Raw genomic sequence first — 20936 nt, 5'->3', positions numbered from 1 at the left:
GAACCATAAACTTATGGTTTATAAATTTATAAACATATAAATGCAGTAGTCAGTGATATAATAACAATAGCACACTAGTATAGGGAATTACAGTGTCTGAAGGTCTATAATGCCAACGAACTTTAAAGGAGTGTATGTGCTGGATGAATGGGAAGGAATCCGGGATTGGAGGGGGAGAACGAACCAATGGGTAAACAGAAAGTCACCTTTGGGGGCTCTTTTAGGCTTTCCCTTTTGCACTTTCATAGCCAATTTTTCTTTAAACAAATTCAATAGTGCATACTTACACACTTATCTTTCATCCCTGTTCCAGGTCCCATAGAGGACATACATCCTAGTTACAGCTGTTTCTAAAGAATTTAGGCCTAGGACCCCAAATCCAAGTGAGTCTCGAGCACTGAAAGGGGCTTCGTGCTCTCTTATTAAAGTTCTGAAAGTAGAAAAAGCCAACTTGGAGGAGAAGAAGGGACAGCAACCTTGGAAGTTGATGCTCAAAAAAGCAGTTACTGGCTTCTACCCCCCAACACACACACCATTCCCTTACCCCTCTCTCTTTTTTCTCTCTCTTCCTTGCCTTTCTTTCTTTCTTTTTTAAATTTTCTTAGGGAAATCTGAGTACGTTTAGGCTTCTTGTATCACAAGACCTTTGTCCCATCTCCTCTTCATTAAAACAAAGAGGTCATCGACCTAAGTTTGGGTCTTATGCATTGGTGGTTCACTTCTATCAGTAGCTCCAGTGACCTCTTCAGATACTGTGACCTGGCTCCCTCCTCTGGCCTCTTTGGCACACATACATCAATGTTCGTGGAAAGGATCAGGAAGTAGAAGGCTGCATCTGGACAACGTTAACTAGTCACATAGTTGGATAGGTCAGTTCTCTGGAGTACATTGCTCCAGCAGGGACAAGATTGGGTCAGATCTCAGTGATCCTCCAGTTCCTGAAAGTCTCAGAGTTGGAAGAGGTTAACTAAACTAATGTAGGATGTCTCTGCCTAAGGCAGCAAAGATTCCGAAGTGGATGACAAGGATGATGGGACTTAAGCAACAGAGTTGTCAGTACAGGATATACACACTTAAGCTGCAATAGTGTAAGCTGGCCTGAAGTTTATACATGGACAGAGGAACACTCAAAGTGAATGTTAGACGGGAGGTCTTAGACAACTGTGTGTGTCAAGGGAAAGATGTCTTCCAGGAGGTTGAGTGGATTAAAACAAGCTGTCAGAGGTTTTAAAGTCAAGAGAATATATTTAGGCTGATTTCTGCAAAGCCTGGAAACTCAATCGAATTATCACAGAGAAACAATGGCTTTATGTCTCTGATTGTCTTCCAAGTAACTGTGCTGTAACTGTTGTGCAGGAAAAGGAATAACAAAAGTATCTAGTATTTCTTTGACAGACTCACATCCTTATTGTGTGTGTTCTGAGCTATGGTGATTTCCTCCAAAGTTGTACACTTCCCCATGAAGCTTCGCCTATCATCAGCACTGCAGCCTAAAGGTTGTTCGAAAGTATGCTACAAAGGCCACTATCCGCAGCTTCTGCAGGATGTTCAAAGCCCCTTTCCACCAGCAGCAAACCATGTTGCTTCCTTCTGATCCACAAAGAGCCTTAAAAACAGTGTCCTTCTCAAGAGGATCATGCTGCTTGCCCTGAAAATCTAATTGGGTATTTATAGCCAATTTGTAAAGAAGTGAAACCAGCCACAGCAGCTGGGAAAACACCTGCTACATTCTAGAGCCCATAGTGACTGGTTTACTCACTGTGTTTAAATCCCATGTTTGGGGGAATTTGAGAGTGAGATAAAGGGAAGCAGACTAAAGCTGAAGTGCTGCCAGTAATGAGATGTTATCTCAAGGCAGTGCCAGGAGGCAGGGTAGAAAGGGGGTCTCAAATCCATAATAATAGTAAGAAAACAGGTTGGTAAAATGTCTTAGGGACTAGGGCAGAGGGAGCAGGTGCCAGGGACACCCAGGTGTTTTGGGGATCCCACTGCAGCAATTAGAACAAACTCCTTACGCTCTGAGTAGCCTTGTTTGCCCTGGAAAGGCTTCTTTCTCTAACACTTTGCAATGGAGCCTTAAAACTACCTCCCACAAATCTCATTACGTTATAAACAAGAAACCAGCAGGCATTTCTTCCACTGTCGATGTCACATCCGGCTCTAAGGGTAGGCTCAAAGTCAGAGTCTTGTCTGAACATTTTCTACTTGATCAAAATAATCCAGGCAAGACAAATGGGCTACCAGAAGTTACATGTGCAGGAAAACAAAGCGCAGACATGTTACAATGTGATCAGTACTTGGAACTGACATTCCCTCAGTAAATAGTTTGTCAAAGCGCAATGTGAAAAGCTAGAAAATAGGCAGGTGTGCCTTATATTCAGGTCCAGAGAACAAAGGCCACTAGATATCAGACTGATCAGAGTTACAAAAGAAAAGAGCATATGACATATGCAAATCTTCACTTAGAGACTGCTGGAGTGGGAAGTCCTGGCAGCTTCTGATGGTGGCATCCTTTAGTGGTTTGAGTGTGGGAGGCACAATAGGAGGCAGCCAGCTCCCTTCAGGCTGAGATTTGAGTGCGGATATGAAAAATGCTAAAAGGAGTGGAGGAAAGAAAAAATTTGGGACTTCTGAGAGGGATAAAGTAGGAGGAAGGGACAAAATGCTCAACACCTGGCTGACGTAGATGTAACCAGAGTTACTCAGTGTAATTCTGCTAAGTGACCACCTGAGGGCACTATCTGGTATGCACCTAGGAATACGGTCCGCCCTAATCAAATTCAATTGAGCCTCTCAATATGCTGACAGATTATCTTAATACTTAAATAAGGACACCCATGGAAGATGGAGACCCCAAACTATTCGTCTTTTCTATTTTTAATTCTTGAACTAGATAAATGAATAAGCAAGACTGACCTCAATTCAAATTCCCCTACACTCATAAGGATTACATACGATAAGATAACCTCATTTAAATCTATCAAGTATTTAATAGGGACTCAATGAATACCAGCTCTTTCCCATATAACTTAACATACAAATTGCCAAATTAGGACAAGAGGGATTGCACTATCTAACTAAAGAGGGCAGGACTCAAAAGTCCCAGAATGAATACAATCGTGCTATGGAATCATTCCTGAGCAAACGAGAGAACACTGTGCCTCTCACTGCATGCTTCAGTTTGTGTATAATACCCAAAGGGGATAGACACCGGCAGATGGGAGTAAAGATGAAAACAAGCTGTATCAGCAGCGAGAGGCATCCACCCACGAGACGTGGGCAGTGTAAGGAAAGAACATTTGAACAAGGTCATCAGCACGGAATTCCCGTTCTGGAAGGATCCTTAGATTGAGGCTTGTTTGTGACCTGAGTCGAGATGGGGAAGAGAGAGGTCTGGGTTTCACATTTCTAAGTCTACAAGATGAAATACAGTCATGGACAAAAGCGCGCATTACTGTGAAGGCTAAATGTGGATTCTGGAAACAAAGAGATTCTGTTTCCCAGAGCAAACCCAGCAAGTTACTCGCCCCGCCCCAACATCGTGTAACATAGTGCGTGGCCCTCTGCTGCCCTCTGCTGTTTCTTTCAGGTATAGTAATGTAAGTGAAAGTGTCAAAAATTTGATTCAGCCAAGTGACTTCACAGGAGGACTGATTAATGTCAATCCGCGAAAACAAAGGTCCACACAAAGAAGTTGAAAAGTGAGTTATAGTCTACGACCATGCCATCCTGAACGCGCCCGATCTAGTCTGAAAACTGAGTTATAGTTCGTTTAGCATAAACAGTTCCTTGTTTCAGGATGCTAGTGCATGGCTTGTAGTAAGGACCTTAACTAGACACCTGTTAACAGTTCCCGGGCATCCTTGGTCATCTACACTGAGAAGGGTATGTAACGCTGCATGCCACAAACTACCACAGCTGTGTGATGCCACTAAGTTGACTGGTCTCACTTAAGAGAAGTAAAGATGTCTGCACTAATTTGAAGAGGGTATGGATAAATCAGAGTATGTTTAATTCTAAGAGGGTGAATCTCAGTGAAAATAAACCGAAAATAAAACCACTGACTCAGATAAGATGATTTTCCTGTTTCCTGCACTCTAGGGCTCCTTCCTCTGTGCCTTGCATGGTTATTTCAGGGTATGAAGTCCTGCAGGTCTCACACCCATATACCCATCCTAAGTCCTCCTGGGTGCCCAGGAGGGAAGAAGAAAGAGTGCTTTGTGGTTTTCACATGTATCCCTTAAACATAGCTTCTTCAGAAAGTCTTCATGCTCAGCCTGGTTTCAGTACCCACATGTGGCACCATATCTGTTTTCTCTGCCATGTGCTACAAAGGTCAGGGCTCAGCAAATAGCATCTGGCTAGCACTGCAGTCCTGAAAAGCAAAGCTGGGAACCGATGGGAGATGACGTCTTACAGCGTGCCCTCTCTTCATTGTGTTTCTTGTCATTACTGTTCCTATTAAAAACCACCCATCCACTTATAAGATGAAACTTCAGCCAATTCTCACAGACTAGTTCTCCTTTTGTGACCTGATCTGAGAGGTCTGGAGGCTCAGCAGCTTCACAGAATTTAGCAGGGCGATAATTGGTAAAAAGGTCTCAGTTGTACAGCCCAAAGAGATAGATCTCTAAATAAGAGTGCCTCAGACACAAGCTTGAGACTCTCAGTTAGTATCCTAGAACACACACAGGCAGGCTCCTGGCCATCCCTGTGCCTGTAACCCAGTACAGAAGTGCAGTGTGTTTGGAGATTCCTGTCCCAAAGAGAGTGATAAAGCAAGACACTCAACATCCTCTTCTAGAGTGTGCAGACCTGTGCCTGTGCACTCACACGCAAACGCACACATGTGAGCAAACAAATGCACCAATTATTCACCTGGGGGCAGATTAACCTCTGACTTTAACTGATTTTTTTGTTTTTTTAAAAAAACATGTATTTAGCAAGAATATCAGTCTCGACATCTGAGTTTATCTACTCCCCATGAAACTCATGGCTTTAGTAATTTTTATTGTAGGAAATGCTTTTTAATTATTTTTATTTATTCATTCATATTACATCTCAATTGTTATCACATCCCTTGTATCTTCCCATTCCTCCCTCCCTCCTGCTTCCACCTTACTCTGTTCCCCTATGACTGTGACTGAGGGGGACCTCCTCCCCCTGTATATACTCATAGGGTATCAAGTCACCTCTTGGTAGCCTGCTATCCTTTCCCTGAGTGCCACCGGGCCTCCCCATCAAAGGGACATGGTCAGATATGAGGCACCAGAGTTCATGTGAAAGTCAGACCCCACTCTCCACTCAACTGTGGAGAACGACCTGTCCATTGGCTAGATCTGGGTAGGGTATCGATGTTTACTGCACGTATTGTCTTTGGTTGGTGCCATAGTTGGAGCAGGACCCCTGGGCCCAGATCTGCCCATCATAATGTTCTTCTAGTAGGTTTCTAGGACCCTCTGGATCCTCTAAGGAAATGCTTCTCTTATTATCAGTGGTAGAAAGCAGCCCATGTTTTAAGAAAATGAATCTAAGATTTGTACAGCTATCTTTATGGAATACACCCTTATCAGAAAGAATCCTATTAAAACATCTTATTATGCTCACATCTATTTTAATGAAAAAGAAGCAAATATTTGCTTTTAGGAGACAGGACCTACTGGCTTTCATTGTTCATGTTTGGAAACTATTGAATGCTTCAAACAATGGAGAATCATATGTTTTTTGCCATTTGAATCTCTTACATGGCATCTGAGGTGTCTAGTGACAAATCATGTATGTGCCTTGAGATCTCTCTGACACAGCAAGACTTCACAACACTATCCCCATTTTCCATGAAAATGGCCTCCTCAGTTCCCCAGGCAAAATGAGGGTGTCCTACGAATAGGAGCCAGATACTCAGCTCGCTTCTGTCATAGAGAACACAGAAGCAGCAGAGCTTGTTAACCTGCATTCCTCTGAATATCCTGTTAGGCTTCAGCTAAGCTATTAGATTTGTGGCAAATGAGAGAGCCCTTTGAAGTTAACAAGGGGATCCCTATGAAAGAAGGGAGACAACCATTACCACATATTTCACATGTGACAAAGAAGGATCCAGCATTGTTAATATGATCCACAATTATACAACCTGAAATACTTTCTTCTTTCAGCTTGTTTAGAAGCTGTGCTTTTCTCTAGAAAGGCTTCTCCAGCTCTGTGACTGTCCAATGTATTTACGTCTTGAATCAAAGGGAGAGATCTTATTAATATAAATGAGCAGCTCTTTAAAGCGAAATATGCCTGCAATGATGTCTGAGGGGCTTCACCTCACATCAGGATGACACAGGAGTTAAGAAGGGTGTGCTTCGATATGGGTTTACTGCTTTCTCTAGAAGGTGCTCCATCCCTAGGTGAGTCATTGATACCTCACCTCTCCAGTGCTTTCTGTCCTGTGCATTATGTCAGAATACATGACTATGATCCACAGTGAATTACAAAGGCCCATTCAAATAGAATCTAATTTTCATTTTCTCTATTAAACTTGCCTGCTAAGCATTTGAAAAACTAAGTCTCAATAAGGAAGGAAATGTCAGCTAAAACTTTCTCAAAAGCTCATTAAGGTAGCATTCCAGTGTGTGTGTGTGTGTGTGTGTGTGTGTGTGTGTGGTGTCAGAGAGTGACAGAGAGACAGAAACAGAGAGACACACAGAGAGAAATAGATAAAGATAGAAATAGTAAAATATAGATCTTAGATAGATAGATATAAAGAGACAGAGAACAGGAACTTATTATGTATGTGTGTACGTGTATATGTTAGAGAGGTGGTGAGGAAAATAAAACTCACTCCTGATCCCAAAGGATAACCCAAGCTAAGCTCAGAGCTGTTGGTAAAAGGGTCTGAAGTCATCTGGGAAATCTGACCCAAAAAGGGGAATAAAACAAAAAAGTTCTTGAAGTTCAATATACATCTGGTTCCACTAACTCCAAATTGATAGAAAAGCATTGAGACTGAAAAAGCTTACAGGTGCCTACTTCTCTTAACAATATCAAGATTATGAGCACATTTTCTCATTCTTTAAATTTTAATCATGCATTCATTCTTAGGTGTTGCATTTTTGAACTGTTATTAAAAATACATATGTTCATGCCACATTAAAGGAAGAACAGAGACTTGTGTGTTGTATTATTCAACATGTGCAAAAATTGAAATTCTAGTCAGCCTTTGCAGAAGGCATGTGTATGTGCCCTAAGCAAAGGGCTTTTTTTCACTCGTATACAGATGTTGGAGAGATGTTCATACTGTGACTTAGCCAGTACTTACTCTTGAGGTCTAAGTTTCTGGCTCCTGCAGTGATTTGCGTTGTGATCTTTGTGTCGATTTTTACAGTGTGGAGATTGCTGGTGTCCCTTGAAATCATCACATTATGCCACTGATTGTCATTGAGTGGTTTATTTGAGCTCCCTTTGATGAGGTTAGCACCATTTCCCAAGTCAAACACATAATGTAAGTACCTAGAAAGAAAATGAAATAGAGAAAAGAGTCATTGCTTTCTGAATGAGTGATGATGGTAAACAAGACATTGCAAATGGAAAGTTTCAGGTGGATTCTTCCCTCTGGAATCTTGAAGCAGAGTTGCTTCTATGTGAAACTAAACAGAGAAAGTATCACCTTTCATTATGAATTCCACGTCTCCCTTGTCTTCTCATTTGGTTAATCACACTGGCATGGTAATTCTTCTCCTAGGAGGTGAGTTCTCATGTGTCAAGCTCTAATGTACACTTCCTACTCCATTCATCTTTCTGTTCCACTAAAGTCTCTGAAAATGTGTGCATGAGCATCCCAGACAACAGACTTTCATTTTTGATGCATTTTCATAATCACCTAGATTCAATAAGGCTGTATGTTGGTATGTGTGTGTGAGGGAGGTGTCGTTCAAGGTTGGGAGAAATGTAATATGTACACAAGGGTGGCAAGGGCAACATACATTTTTGTGTTACCTGGTGTGTTTTCTAGTGTAGTTCAATAATATTCACTGAGCGTATGAGTAAATGTCCAAACTAATGAAAATGTGTCCATTTGTCATCACACTATCAAAATGTTTCATTTACACATTATTCATTCTGAACTATTCATTACAGAATTGAACTTGAATTAATAAGAATTTCATTAAATAGCTAAGTTGATATTCCGAATTAGCTATTTATTTTAGGACAGTGCTACCTATCAGTACTTATGTAGAATTACATATCAAAATTTAGGAAATACACATTTGGAGTATGAGGGTCATAGGAGACCTACCATGAACTAGAACTCATCTATACCCACATGTATAATTATATAAAAGTGCAACTGCATTATTTCATACTCACTAAGGATGCATAGCAAAGGCTATGAACAAATGAGTCATTTGACATCCTTGTCCTGCCTACCACTGTATAAAGTCAACACATTGTCTTTCATATAGACAATTTTTACAGTTCTTGTTTCTCTTTTAAGAAACTGATATGTACGTACCCTTTAACTAATTCAACCACAATAAAGTCATTTCCATCTCCACTGTTATATAGAATTAGTCCATCTAGGGATGTTGTCTTGAACTGGAAAAATAGATGCATAGAAGTGTAGGCTTGCAATGTAGCTAAGGCAACATAGCTCGATTTGGTCTTGAAGGTGACAGGGTCTGCGATGATATTCCTGAAGCCAAACCTGGCATTGAGCTCACAGTAGTCTATATCTCCATTTTTGCACAAGTCAATGTATGCCATTCCATTAAAAGTCAGGCTTTGTAGGTGTCCAATGAAGTTGGAGGGGACAGAAGAAAGATAGCGTCGTTCTGTGATGATGCCAGTCTCTATGTTATGAAACTCCAGCCGTGTATGGTCACCTGCCATTTGCCCTAAAAGAAAAGTTAATACATTGCTATGTTGTGCAGCTGAGAGACACTTCCAATTGCAGATTTTCACATTAATATTATATTTGAAAATATGAAAGCCGGTAACCAATTTGATAGGTATAGTCTGTAACAAGAATATATAGGTCACAGTCAAAGGTAAGGTGGCCATATATAACATTTCATATACAGGTTTTAATAGCCATGCAAATGTTAGCTGCAATAAAAATTCTCCTTATACCTGGGTGAAGTGATGCCCTTCTGTCTATCAGGACTTGAAGGGTAAAGGCAACATAAATTGTAAGTTAGAGGCCGGTTTGACCTACATATGGAGTTCTGAACCAGCCAACATGACAAAACGGTGTCTTGACATAAAAACAACAAAATCCTCATTAGTACATTATCACTTTCATAGGAAGTAAAGAAAAGAGGGAACAGAACAAAAAAGCCTTGAAAAACGAGGCAAAGAATGGTTAGCTATAGCAATTGCCATGAACAACTGAGCATCTCTTAGCAATCCACACACCTTAACTTTATACTTAGGTAATGGTTTTTTATTATCCTCCAGAAAAAGTATGTTATTTTATATTGTTCTATACCCTGTGTAAATAGAAAAGAACTATTGATTTTTTTTGTAATAATGAACCATTAAAATGTGTTTGAAAGTAAAAATATTGCTTGCCCTTTCCTGTTCTCCTGTGAACAGCAAGATTATCTTCTTTTACTGGACTCCCAGTTACCTCAGAGATTAACCTGTACCATATTCCCCACATCTTCATTACAATTAAGCACAGTGCATTAATTCAAAGTACACTCAGTGGTGAGGGGAGTACACCCCCATGGGTACCATCTCAGATGTCCTAGAGTGGCTGCAGCTTATTTGGTGACTTCTCCATACAGGCTAACCTCTCCCTGACTCTCAATCTGTTAATAGTCAAACCATATTTACATCTAGAGTAATGATTCTATGTTCATATAACTTAGAAATTAAATAAAAAGATAAGAAGTTGGTTTCTAAAATGTAAATTCCAGCATCCATGAAAATTTATCCTTGCTCGTGGCTGTTCTCAGCCTTATTTCCCACTAAACCTTGTGTGCCTCACTTTCTGGTGCAACTCAAGAAGGTCACTTAAACTGCAATCAAGTTCTTCCAATCGACTTCTTGGATAGCTTCATTCTCTGATTTGGCATAATTGGAAAATTTATTAAGCTCATTCTATGCTGTCATCCATGATATTAATGAAAACATTAATTGGGGCCAATCTCAGAATCACCCAAGAAAACTCATTGAACCATTTTTCCTAAGCATAATAAATATTCAAACTACCTGTGTGGGCTCCCATTAACATTATGACAAGATCCCATTTGCTTAATAAAAACAGCAAAGATGCTGGATAGTACCACAAAACAATGCTGTAAATAAAACATAACAGGTATGTTTGGCTATATAAAAAAAAAGTGTTTACACTAACAATTGATTTTAATAGCTATAAATTCATTAGTTTTAAAGAAGTTGCCTGAATTGTGCTTAACTCTGTTTAATTTTTACTCCTTCAGAATCTTTATTTCCCTAAGATGGCTCTGCGAGTATTTTTGTTCTGTTTTTTTTTTTTTTTTTTGTTGTTGTTTTGTTTTGTGTTGTTTTGTTTTAGTCATTGGTTTGATTTTATTTCTTCTCTACATATAGAGAAGTAAACACATACTTTACTGAAGATGCCATCTTCTCATCCACTTACTCAAAGCCTCTGGTTATGTTATTGAAGTAAAATACTGTTATATTCTTAGCAATTCTGGTTTTTTATATAAGATCATTTTGCTTTTGCTCCTCAGTATTTGTCCGATGACCTCAATACTGCTCTGTGGGAGTTCTGCTTCTTTGGTAACAACAAAATCAATCTTTAATAATTTGAAAGCTCAAAGCTCTAAAGCCATCAGCAGCCCTGAACTAATAAACTATATAGGATAGGGAATATGAAAAGACTATGAAAATCACCGGGGCTTCAATATTGATGATGTTGACATTTATTATTTTTTGCAGTGTTAAAAAAATCTGAGTCTTAAGTTAGTTTACCCAAATTCAAAACCTTCTTTGCTTCTTGTTTAAAGATTTATTGACAAAAATATGAGAAAACATAAAGATCAAAACATATTTCTAGTGTGTTTAATTAATATTTCATATTGTTAAAAACTTGAAAGTTACAAAGAAGGGATGGACATTTAATTCAGAAAGTCAGAGAAGTTCAGTGAAAAAATTAATAATATTTTGTTTCTGAAAATGAAGTCTGTGGATATCATGAACTATATCGAATGTAGTAAGAATGTTGAAGCATCAATGTTACAAGAAAATATATGGTCCAAATTCAGAATTCCCCAAATTGCATAGGCAGCACTAAGAGACACATTTAGTATAAGGGTGTCAATTGGCACCGAAAGTAGTCATCCACTAAAAAAACACCCTGGCTGCTGTTAGCTTTATAAGCATTTTCCCCTCTGGATGCATTTGAGTTTAATCAATAATATACCCATTACTACTATTGTATATGAACCTATGTTGAATAAAGAGAAAACAAAAAGAATTTCAAAAATATTTTCTAAAGCTTTTATAGAGAAAGTTTTCACTCTTACAATATCTAAATATCCATTGTTACCTTCCAGAAAAGTTAATGAGTGAATTTAGAATTTGTAAATCAGTCGGGGGAGGGGGGGAAGTTTCAGCTTTCTCAGATTCTCAAGATGAAAAGAAAGCCTCAAGTTGTTTCCTGGATGTTTTGCTTCTGTAGAAATGTGAATATCTATGGTGAATTTTCAATTAAGTTTCTGGCATAGAATAGGAACACAACAAGAACAAAACCAAAAACAACAATAAAAACCCACTAAGCCTTATGTGCTCTTGCCAATTTTCTTAATAGTTATTCCATGGTCAGTACATATTTCAAATGCCATGTAAGGGGCGAAGGAAGTGCTGACAGGGACAGATATGTCCATGTTCTCAGAAAATTCATATTCTCTTGGGAGAATGACATACAAAAAGAAGTGAGCATCTCATTAAATGTATAAGAACAAAACTCTGAGACGTGCTATGAATTTTATGACTGGGATGCCATATTGGTAAACACAAACTGGGATAATATTTAAGCTAAAGATTTGCAAAAAGAAAATCATACTAAATCTCATAGAGGATGAGTCAAGGGTTGCACTCTATGCAAAGGAGACAGATGAACAAAGTTTAGGTGCTGAATGAGTTAAAACCATGAGTAAGTGAAGTTGGTGGCGTAGACAAGACTAGAAGGGTTCTAAATATCAGCTCAAAGGGGTTTTCAGTAGACAGGGAACATGATGTGTGTATGTGTGCGCACAGCACACACACACATGTACATATATACCTTTCATGATTACAAAAGACTAGAGAGGTAGCAGAATTTGAACAATTTTCAGACATTTTTCAGGCTTTGCTAATGCTATGGGAATGAGTTCAAGAAGGAACACGATGAGTCTTGGCTCACAAGTTGAGTAAGTGTTCAATGACGGAACACACCATCACAAATATTGATAAGAAGTAATGTAATGAAACCCACGGACTCTCAACTTAAAGATACCCCAGAACATGTGCAACTCCTTCCTATCTATGATGTACAGACCCTCCTTTTTGGGGTTTCTCTACTTTAATCTCTATGCTGTTTACTTCAGATGAGGTGCAGACATTCACAGAACAACATGGCTGCATACTTTCCATATTCAAGGAATAGGTAGTGGACTTACTACTACATTACTAGGTTGGAAAACCTACAGAGCCTTGTATGAAAGATCTCTAATGTTTTATTCTTTAAAAATCTTCCTGTTCATAATAAAAGTCCCTATTAATTTCCTGATTCATGGTGGCTTCAAGTGGAAACCAAGTTCTCTAAAACCATATCATTTTTATACCTAATCATCAACACTAAGATTTCAGTGCTGCATTAGGAAATCTTTTTATGCTATGTAAATCAAGGGCGAATTCTTAGTATGGTCAAGTGTTGGGTTCTGGAGATCTTAAATAACAACAACAAAAAGAAATGAAGGCTGGAAGGAGAAAAGAAACAAATAATCCAAATTATTTATTGATTACAGCTATTAAGTAATTTGGAAAGTATTTTAGATGCATTATCACATTGAAAAAATGAGTAAATAGTAGCCAGAATTCTCACCTTATAGGAAAATGCATGAGCAAATGAAACAAGTAAAATCAGACGATAATGCTGTAGACGTAGAGATAGCAATGTGAACTCATGTTCTCTAAAACAGGTATGTGTACCTGTTTGTGTGCACATGCGATTAATATGCAAGGGTGTGTATATCTATGCATATATTTCAGTACAGATACACATGCTTATAGACATGTCCAATTTGTACCCATTGAGAAGATCATCATGCAAAGACACCTAGTTATAACTGAGCACATTTTACCACATAACTCCTCTACCTAAGGCTCAGCGAACATTGCAGAGGGGAGGAAAATTAAGTGATTCTGAGAACCAGGAAGTCAGTTATGAACTTATGTCTTGTAGATATGACATGAAATCACAAGGTGGCTGCCTAAACAAGACCTACACAATGATATCAGGTGACATGCTAATGTGGCAAGGGAGCTCTCAATGGGTCCCAGCACTAGTTGAAAGGCTATAGGCAATTATAACTTGTTTAGAGAGAATTAGTCTTCCCCAAAGATAAGGTCCTAATTGGGTAATCCAAGACTAAGTAGTTAACTCTAAAACCATATGTACAAGCAATGCTAAACAGACTCAGTAAGTTGTATTTATGTATTTGTAATATGATATCGATGTATGTTATATCATTCATACATATTACATATGCATATATCACTATATATACATATATATCATAATAATATTTTTAAACAAGCATAAATTTTCAAGTGATTGGGAGGCATAGGAGGGGTTGGTGGAGAAAACTAAAGTGAAATTGTTAATATTTTACTTCAAAGTAAAATAAATTTTAAAAGTTATTCTTCAGTAAACATAAGTTAAATAGATAATTCTGTTGTCAGATAGTAGATAAAAATAGTGCCACAATAGCATGTTCTACAAAAAAAGTTAAATATAATTAAAACAAACAAAATTGAATGAAGGCCTGTCACTAATTTGTAAAGATAAGTTTGAGAGTAATCTGCAATATTTTGAGCATAAAAGAATTTAAGATGAGTAACTAGAAATTATGATAATATATAGGAACTTGTGGATGCACATTAATCAAAAAGGAAGGAGAAAAGAGAAAAAGGATTTTTTTTTTTTTGGAAAAGAGGGGGAAGAGAGAGCACAGAGACATAAAGATGAGTGAGGCATGCAGTGCAGTGCTAAGTGTGGGCTCCGAACGTTGAAGGGATGCTGGCTGCTGAAAACCATTCCCTTGTATCTACTTTAGTTGATATTTATCAAATGATAATTTTTGCGAAAATATTTAATAAATCGCATGGTGTGAAAAATGCATTGATATGACTCTCCATAGATGATTTATTAGTTGCAAGAAAGAAAAATAGTAATTATATTGTGAAGAAATTTAACTCATCCACCCACCCAAACTCCTGCCTCCAGACAGGTGCCCGTAATGAGGCTGTGGTGTCAACTTACAGTGTTTCATTCAAGAATGTGGGCAAGGAAAAAAGAGAGAGTGTGAAAACTGGGTTATGAAGGCAAATTCAACAGACACAAATGCCTTCATTAACACAAGTGAATTCTGTCACTTAACCATCCCGATGTTCTGCAAGGCAAAGGGAGCTTATGAAGATGTGTAGGCTGAAGAAGATTCAGGAGACAGGACAAGGTCACGGATGTTGTGAACTGCACCAGTCCTAGTCCCGGACTGAGAGAAATGACACTGCAGTGCACAGTATCACGGCAAATGTGTGGCGGCTGCCAACTCTTACTTTGCTGTGTAAAGGGTACATTCTATTTATAGAAAATATATGTTGAAGAATTCGGGGACTAAAAGTTCACTCTCAATATCACTTTCCATCAGCTATTTAAGAGAAATATTGAAAGTGAGAGACAGAGAGGAAGTGAAAATGTCAGAGCAAGTGAAGAAAAAAACGCTGACAATAGTAGCATATACAAGTGCTTGTGGCATTATTTTTATTCTTGGAACTTTTTGTAAACTTAAGATGGTTTTGAAATAATAGTTATGTGAAACTTTTTTTTATAATGGCATGCTGCCGTGTCTGAATGCACTGTAGTTCTGGGGTGATTTCCAGCCATTGTGAGCCATTTTGTGTATCACTATAGGAGTAAGTTCAAATCATACTAACATAGTGGTTTCTGGTTGCTTCAAGACCATGAGAAATAACCTCCCCATTCACACAATATACCAGTCTGGTTTCTTTGTGGTTGTTTTATTGTTATTGTTGTTGTTTGGGGTTTGTAGATAGGGTCTTTCTCTATGTGGTCCTGGCTGTTCTAGAACTCAGTGTGCAGGGCACTCTGGCCTGAAACTCATGGAGAGTCTCTTGCCTTCTTCATCCAGAGCACTGAGATTAAAGGTATATCCCACTACACCCAGCCTCAAATTATTTGTTTGTTTTTGTTTTTGCCTTTTTGAGACAGGGTCTCCCTGTGTAGTCCTGGCTATTCTGGAATTCACTCTGTAGACCATGCTGGCCTTGAACTCACAGACATCCACCTGTATCTGCCTCTCAAGGGTTGGGATTAAAGGTACTACAACTGCCCTTCCAAAGTATTTTAATGTAGCTCTGAAATCAAGTCTTTTGAACCCCAACCTTAAGGCTTGTTTACATCAACCATTCCTGACATCATAAACTGCCCTGTGTCCTCACCTAACACCTCTATTGTATAGATACCTACATATGTGTGCATGTATGTTGTTTGTGTGAGTGTGTGTGTGTGCGCATGCCCATGCACACTATTTTATAATGCAGTGCTATATCTAGGAAAGTATTTATTATAGAACTGTATATTTATAATTATTTTATATAATATAATGGAGCAAAACTAACCTAGCAAAGAAAAGAAATTGAAAAAAAACTTGGATACTCTTCTCAAATCTCATAATAATGGCATTTCAATAAAACGTAACCCAATTCTCTTTGAGCCTCAGTTTTGTCATTTTTAAAATGAGAATGCCTGTGTCCTATCTGCCTTGTAAGACTGAGCTTTTGTGAAAGACATTTAAAATAAACAATGTCTGCCATGATTTATGCATGTATTGCCTTTGATTTCTAAAACTCAAGGCCATGACTTTAAATCCTCTGGATAACACCCAATTGCTTTAGCAATTAATGTTAATCTTCAAGAACAATTCTTTATCTTACCAAGAAATGACCTTAAGTAAAACAAGCTGACCCAGCAGACACTCTACAGCCCAAGTATGGTTCGGTCTTCCCTCCTTAGTCTTAGGTGGCTGTTTCCGAGTCCTCTAGTGAATGAGGATTCTATTACATTCATGTCATTCTATTTTTTAATATTAATTGTTTTATGTTATTTTTCCTTTAATTATATCTCACATAATATATCCTGTTTACGGTTTTCTCTCCCTCTACTCCTGCCAGTTCCTCTGCTCCTTCCTCCCATCTGGACCCAATTCCCTTTTGGTCTTTCATTAGAAAATAAGAGGCAGGGCTTCTAAGGGATAATCATAACATAACAAAATAAAAGATAATAAGATAAAACAAGAACTATCACATCAGAATAGGACAAGACAAACAAGAACTCTGGTGCCCCATATTTGACCACGTCTCCTTGATGGAGAGGCCTGGTGGCACTCAGAGGAAGGATAGCAGGTTACCAAGAAGAGACTTGATACCCTATGAGCATATACAGCAGGAGGAGGTCCCCCTCAGTCACAGTCATAGGGAAGGGAAATGGGGTGAAAGCGGGAGGGAGGGAGGAATGGGAGGGTGCACAGGATGGGATAGCAATTGAGATGTAATATGAATGATTTTATTTTTCAATTAAAAATTTTTTTAAAAATCTTCACGAAAAAAAAAAAAAAAGAAAAAAGAAATGATCAATTCCCTGTGTTTTTAATCTGAATATTAAATGAACTCTCAAATAAATGATTCAAAGTTAAAATGTTGTAAGATAAACCAATGAAATATGTTTATTTCTTATTTTAAAAAAAAGATAAACAAACAGAAGGAAAAGAGCATAAGTGAAGAAAGCCCCAGAAGTTTCCAATTACACGTGTCAGGTGCCTTAGCGCCCCCTACCGACATATTAGGGGAAACACAAGCCAGGCTCTTCTCCACTATGCCTCCTTTGGGGATAATTCTTTGGGGATCTCCCTGCAAGTCTAAAACATACAACAACAACAACAACAACAACAACAACAACAACAACAAACAAAATCTAGCTAGTCACACACAAAAAAAATGAGATATATGACAATGACTGCTCTGTGAACTTGTGGTTCACTTTCTTTAATCCAAACAAGGATTTCATCAAAACTTGTAACCTCATGCATATCATATTGACCTTGAGAAAAGTTCTCTTTGCTCAGCCTGGGAAGCCCTTTGGAATTTAACATGAAAGGGACATGTCTTGGGTGCACACAAACTGCTGTGCTTTGTGCTAACATAATTACTGGAGTACTTTTTCTGCAAAAGATAAAGGAGATGACACTGTGTGGTTAGTTCTCCGAGATGAGGGTGTGGAGAGTCCTCTCCTACTGGCTTCTCTAACTGCCAAGGACATAGCTTTATACAGGTCACCTCCTTGTGCTATGACTATAAGTCTGAAGCAGACCTTGACATTGCAAAGGCTAGAGTTCAATCAACAAGCTAAATGACAAAAAATATTGACATATGATAGCCTAAAAGCAAACAAATAAAAATACCGCAACAGTTATGAACATATTTTGCAGTGAAAACATAAAATTTTCGTTATCAACAATCTTTATAGGAAGCAAAGGGAATGAAGATAAATTGAAATTTAAAATGACTTCACGATTTCATGAAGCACTAAGATATTTATCAAATCACAAAATTAAAATATAGTGTAATTTCTCAAATTACTAATGAAGAAAGAAACTTTCATGGTAAATTTGTTCAGGTTAGAAGAGTACTTAATAGACTACTTATCAAATACAAATGTTGGTAGACAAAAGAGATGAAAATTTTACTGAGTATAACCTTCAAATTATGTAGTGGTTTCATTTGAAAACTCATCTGTAGAAAATAAAAATATGACATATAAGTATATCTATCCATCTATCTATCTACATTTATATATGCTATGATATATTTTTATTTTATTAATATACATTTTATATGAATATATAACATTATATATATTAAAATAGGGCTGGAGAGATGGCTCAGTGGTTATGAGCACTTCCTGTTCTTCCAAAGGTCGTGAGTTCAATTCCCAGCAACCACATGGTGGTTCACAACCATCTATAATGTGATCTAATGCCCTCTTCTGGTATGCAGGTGTACATGCCGACAGAACACTATATACATAATAATAAATAAATAAATCTTTAAAAAAAAAGTTGAGAGTGGTGGTGCATGCCTTTAATCCCAGCACTTGTGAGGCAGAGGCAGGCTGATTGCTATGAGTGCAAGGCCAGCCTGGTCTACAGAGTGGATCCAGGACAACCAGGGCTGTTACACAGAGAAACCCTGTCTCAAAAAACAATAAGTAAATAAATAAATAAACAAACTAGTGCTACTTGGGTGACAATGACACCCCCAACAGGAGTCACAGACTCTAACAAAAGCCTTAGTGCCAGCATGGAAAATCCCTCTACAAGTGTTGGCCAGGTGATTATAATAGATTGCATTTATGTGCACATATGTATGTGTATAAATGAACCAATAATTATTACAGAAGTGGTCATGATATTGACATGGATGGTGATGTGCTGGCTACTTTTATATCAACTTGACCCAATCGGATGTCATTTTCAAAGACTAAACTTCAATTGAGAAAAGTCTCCTACCAGATTGACCCCTGGACAAGCCTGCAGTGCATTCTTGACTGATGATTAATGTGGGATGGATGGACCAATTTACTATGGGTAGCACCACCTATGGGCAAGTGGTTTTGGGTTCTATAAGAAAGCAGGCTAAGTAAACCATACCAAAAAACAATCAAAGCAGAGAAAAAGGAAGTAGCACCATTCGCTGGCTTTTACTTCAGCTTCTGCCTTCAGGTTGGTCCTTGAATTCCTGCCCTGACTTCTTTCAGTGATCAACAGTGATATGGAAATGTTAGTTTAATAAACTCTTTCCTGCCCAAGTTGCTGCTGGTTTATCACAGCAATAGAAACCATACCTAAGACAGTGGGAGATGGGAGGAGCTGGAGGGGAAAGGGTGGAAATGCTAGAAATACACTACTCATGTATGAAATTCTCAAAAAGTATAAATAAAGGAGAAAGAAAAATAATAACTTAAAAAGAGGTAACAGAGCCAGAAGCGTTTACCTGTCATGGCTTGTTGATCATCCACTGTTAGCTTTAAACTTTTTCCTCGGCGAACCACACGCACTGTGTGCCATTCATTATCATTGAGGTTATAGCCAGCAAAAAGGGTCTCAGGACCTTTGCCTGTAGAATATGCCAAACAGTCATTACGGACAATCAGAATCAGACAATAAAATGAACCTTACAGAAAATGAGAGGAAAGAGGAAGAAAGAAAGAAGTGAGGAAATGGAGACAGAGAGAGAGAGAGAGAGAGAGAGAGAGAGAGAGAGAGAGAGAGAGAGAGAGAGAGAGAGAGAGATTGGACCAATTTTCAAGCCCAATAAAGTCATAGCAAGCAAGGAAAATGACAATTAACAAACACTCAGGTGTGACAATTTAAAATTTTTTAACCTTTTGCATTGATATAAGACAAGAGAATTAACCTGCTGTCATAAACAGGCACAGTCAATATAGCATTGGAAACCTTCCCAAGTTCGCATGTACACCATTTAAAAAGATTTTCTGATATTTGAAATGATATTTTTCTTAATAGCATAAGGCTAAGCACACATATAATCTCTAAGACTTCTATTTGGCAGTAGCACACATTTTTAGATGAATTGATAAGGAGCAATTGCCACACTGGTGAGAACCTCTTGGTGTTGTTTGTACGATGGCCTCTCTTCAGATCTTAAATAGTGTATCTCCAAGATTTACCAGTTCCTGGGCTTGCCAGCCTCCAAAATATATGGACAGTTCTGTCTACAAACCTAGTCTAAAGAGACTTGCTGATAACTAATTGATAAATTGAAAATCTATATGGGTGGTGAAGATGCTTCTAAATACATCAAAATAATAGTAACATGGAAGAGTAACCAAAATACCGAACATAAAGACAATAAAGGGCCAGAAGGGGAAAGAGTGATGTGAACCAACAGGGATCAACAACTAAAGGCCAAAAGAGTGGTGGAAAGTAAAATAGTAAATTGATAAAGGAACTTCCAAAGGATATATGTAAAGAATTTAAATTGATTTGGAACAGATATTATTTGAGAAACAGGCTTAATGAAAATCATGATTATCTGAATTTAACTTGATAAGAAAAGAAAAATAGTGACATAATTGTAATTTTTTGTTTGTTTGTTTTTCAAGACATGGTTTCTCTGTGTAGCCTTAGCTCTCCTGGACTCACTTTTTAGACCAGGCTGGCCTCAGACTCACAGCTATCTGCCTGCCTCTTCCTATGGAGTGCTGACATTACAGGCATGCACCACCAAGCCCAGCTGACATAATTTTAATTTTAAAAAGTATTAAATGTGATTGTTTTTAAATCAGTTTTTAAACATCTCTCTATATGTAAAGCACATAGATTTGCAACTTATCAGTTGCAAGGTTTCTTTAGACTTGATTTTTAGACAGAATTGGGTATATTCATCAGTTTAGACTTGATTTTTAGACAGAATTGTGTATATTCATCAGTTTACCCATAAAAGTATTCAAATGATGATTCTTTTAGAATAATATGATGTTAAACATGCATTAAATTGATTGATAGATTCTCTCTTTTTAAAGCACCATAACTTACAGGTGCATTAATACAGTGAAGGGCCTGGTATTGTTTGCTTTCCTGGCTTATCACTGGTAGAGGTCAGAA

At 38.0% G+C, this 20936-nt stretch overlaps 1 protein-coding gene across 28 annotated transcripts in view; it reads right to left on the bottom strand.

Annotated features, from left to right (window-relative positions):
- Window positions 1–20936, bottom strand: part of Nrxn1 (neurexin 1) — a 1084885-nt gene that overhangs the window by 555726 nt on the left and 508223 nt on the right. For all 28 annotated transcript variants that reach the window (XM_051154322.1, XM_051154409.1, XM_051155231.1 and 25 more), the window contains 3 exons: window positions 19303–19425; window positions 8495–8876; window positions 7301–7491 (listed from right to left, as the gene is read on the bottom strand). In XM_051154322.1, the coding sequence (XP_051010279.1) occupies window positions 7301–7491; window positions 8495–8876; window positions 19303–19425 (696 nt within the window). The remainder of the gene's footprint in view (window positions 1–7300; window positions 7492–8494; window positions 8877–19302; window positions 19426–20936) is intronic.

Source organism: Acomys russatus, chromosome 1 (assembly GCF_903995435.1).
Source record: "Acomys russatus chromosome 1, mAcoRus1.1, whole genome shotgun sequence".
Taxonomy (NCBI): domain Eukaryota; kingdom Metazoa; phylum Chordata; class Mammalia; order Rodentia; family Muridae; genus Acomys; species Acomys russatus.
This window is presented reverse-complemented; position numbering and strand designations above follow the sequence as displayed.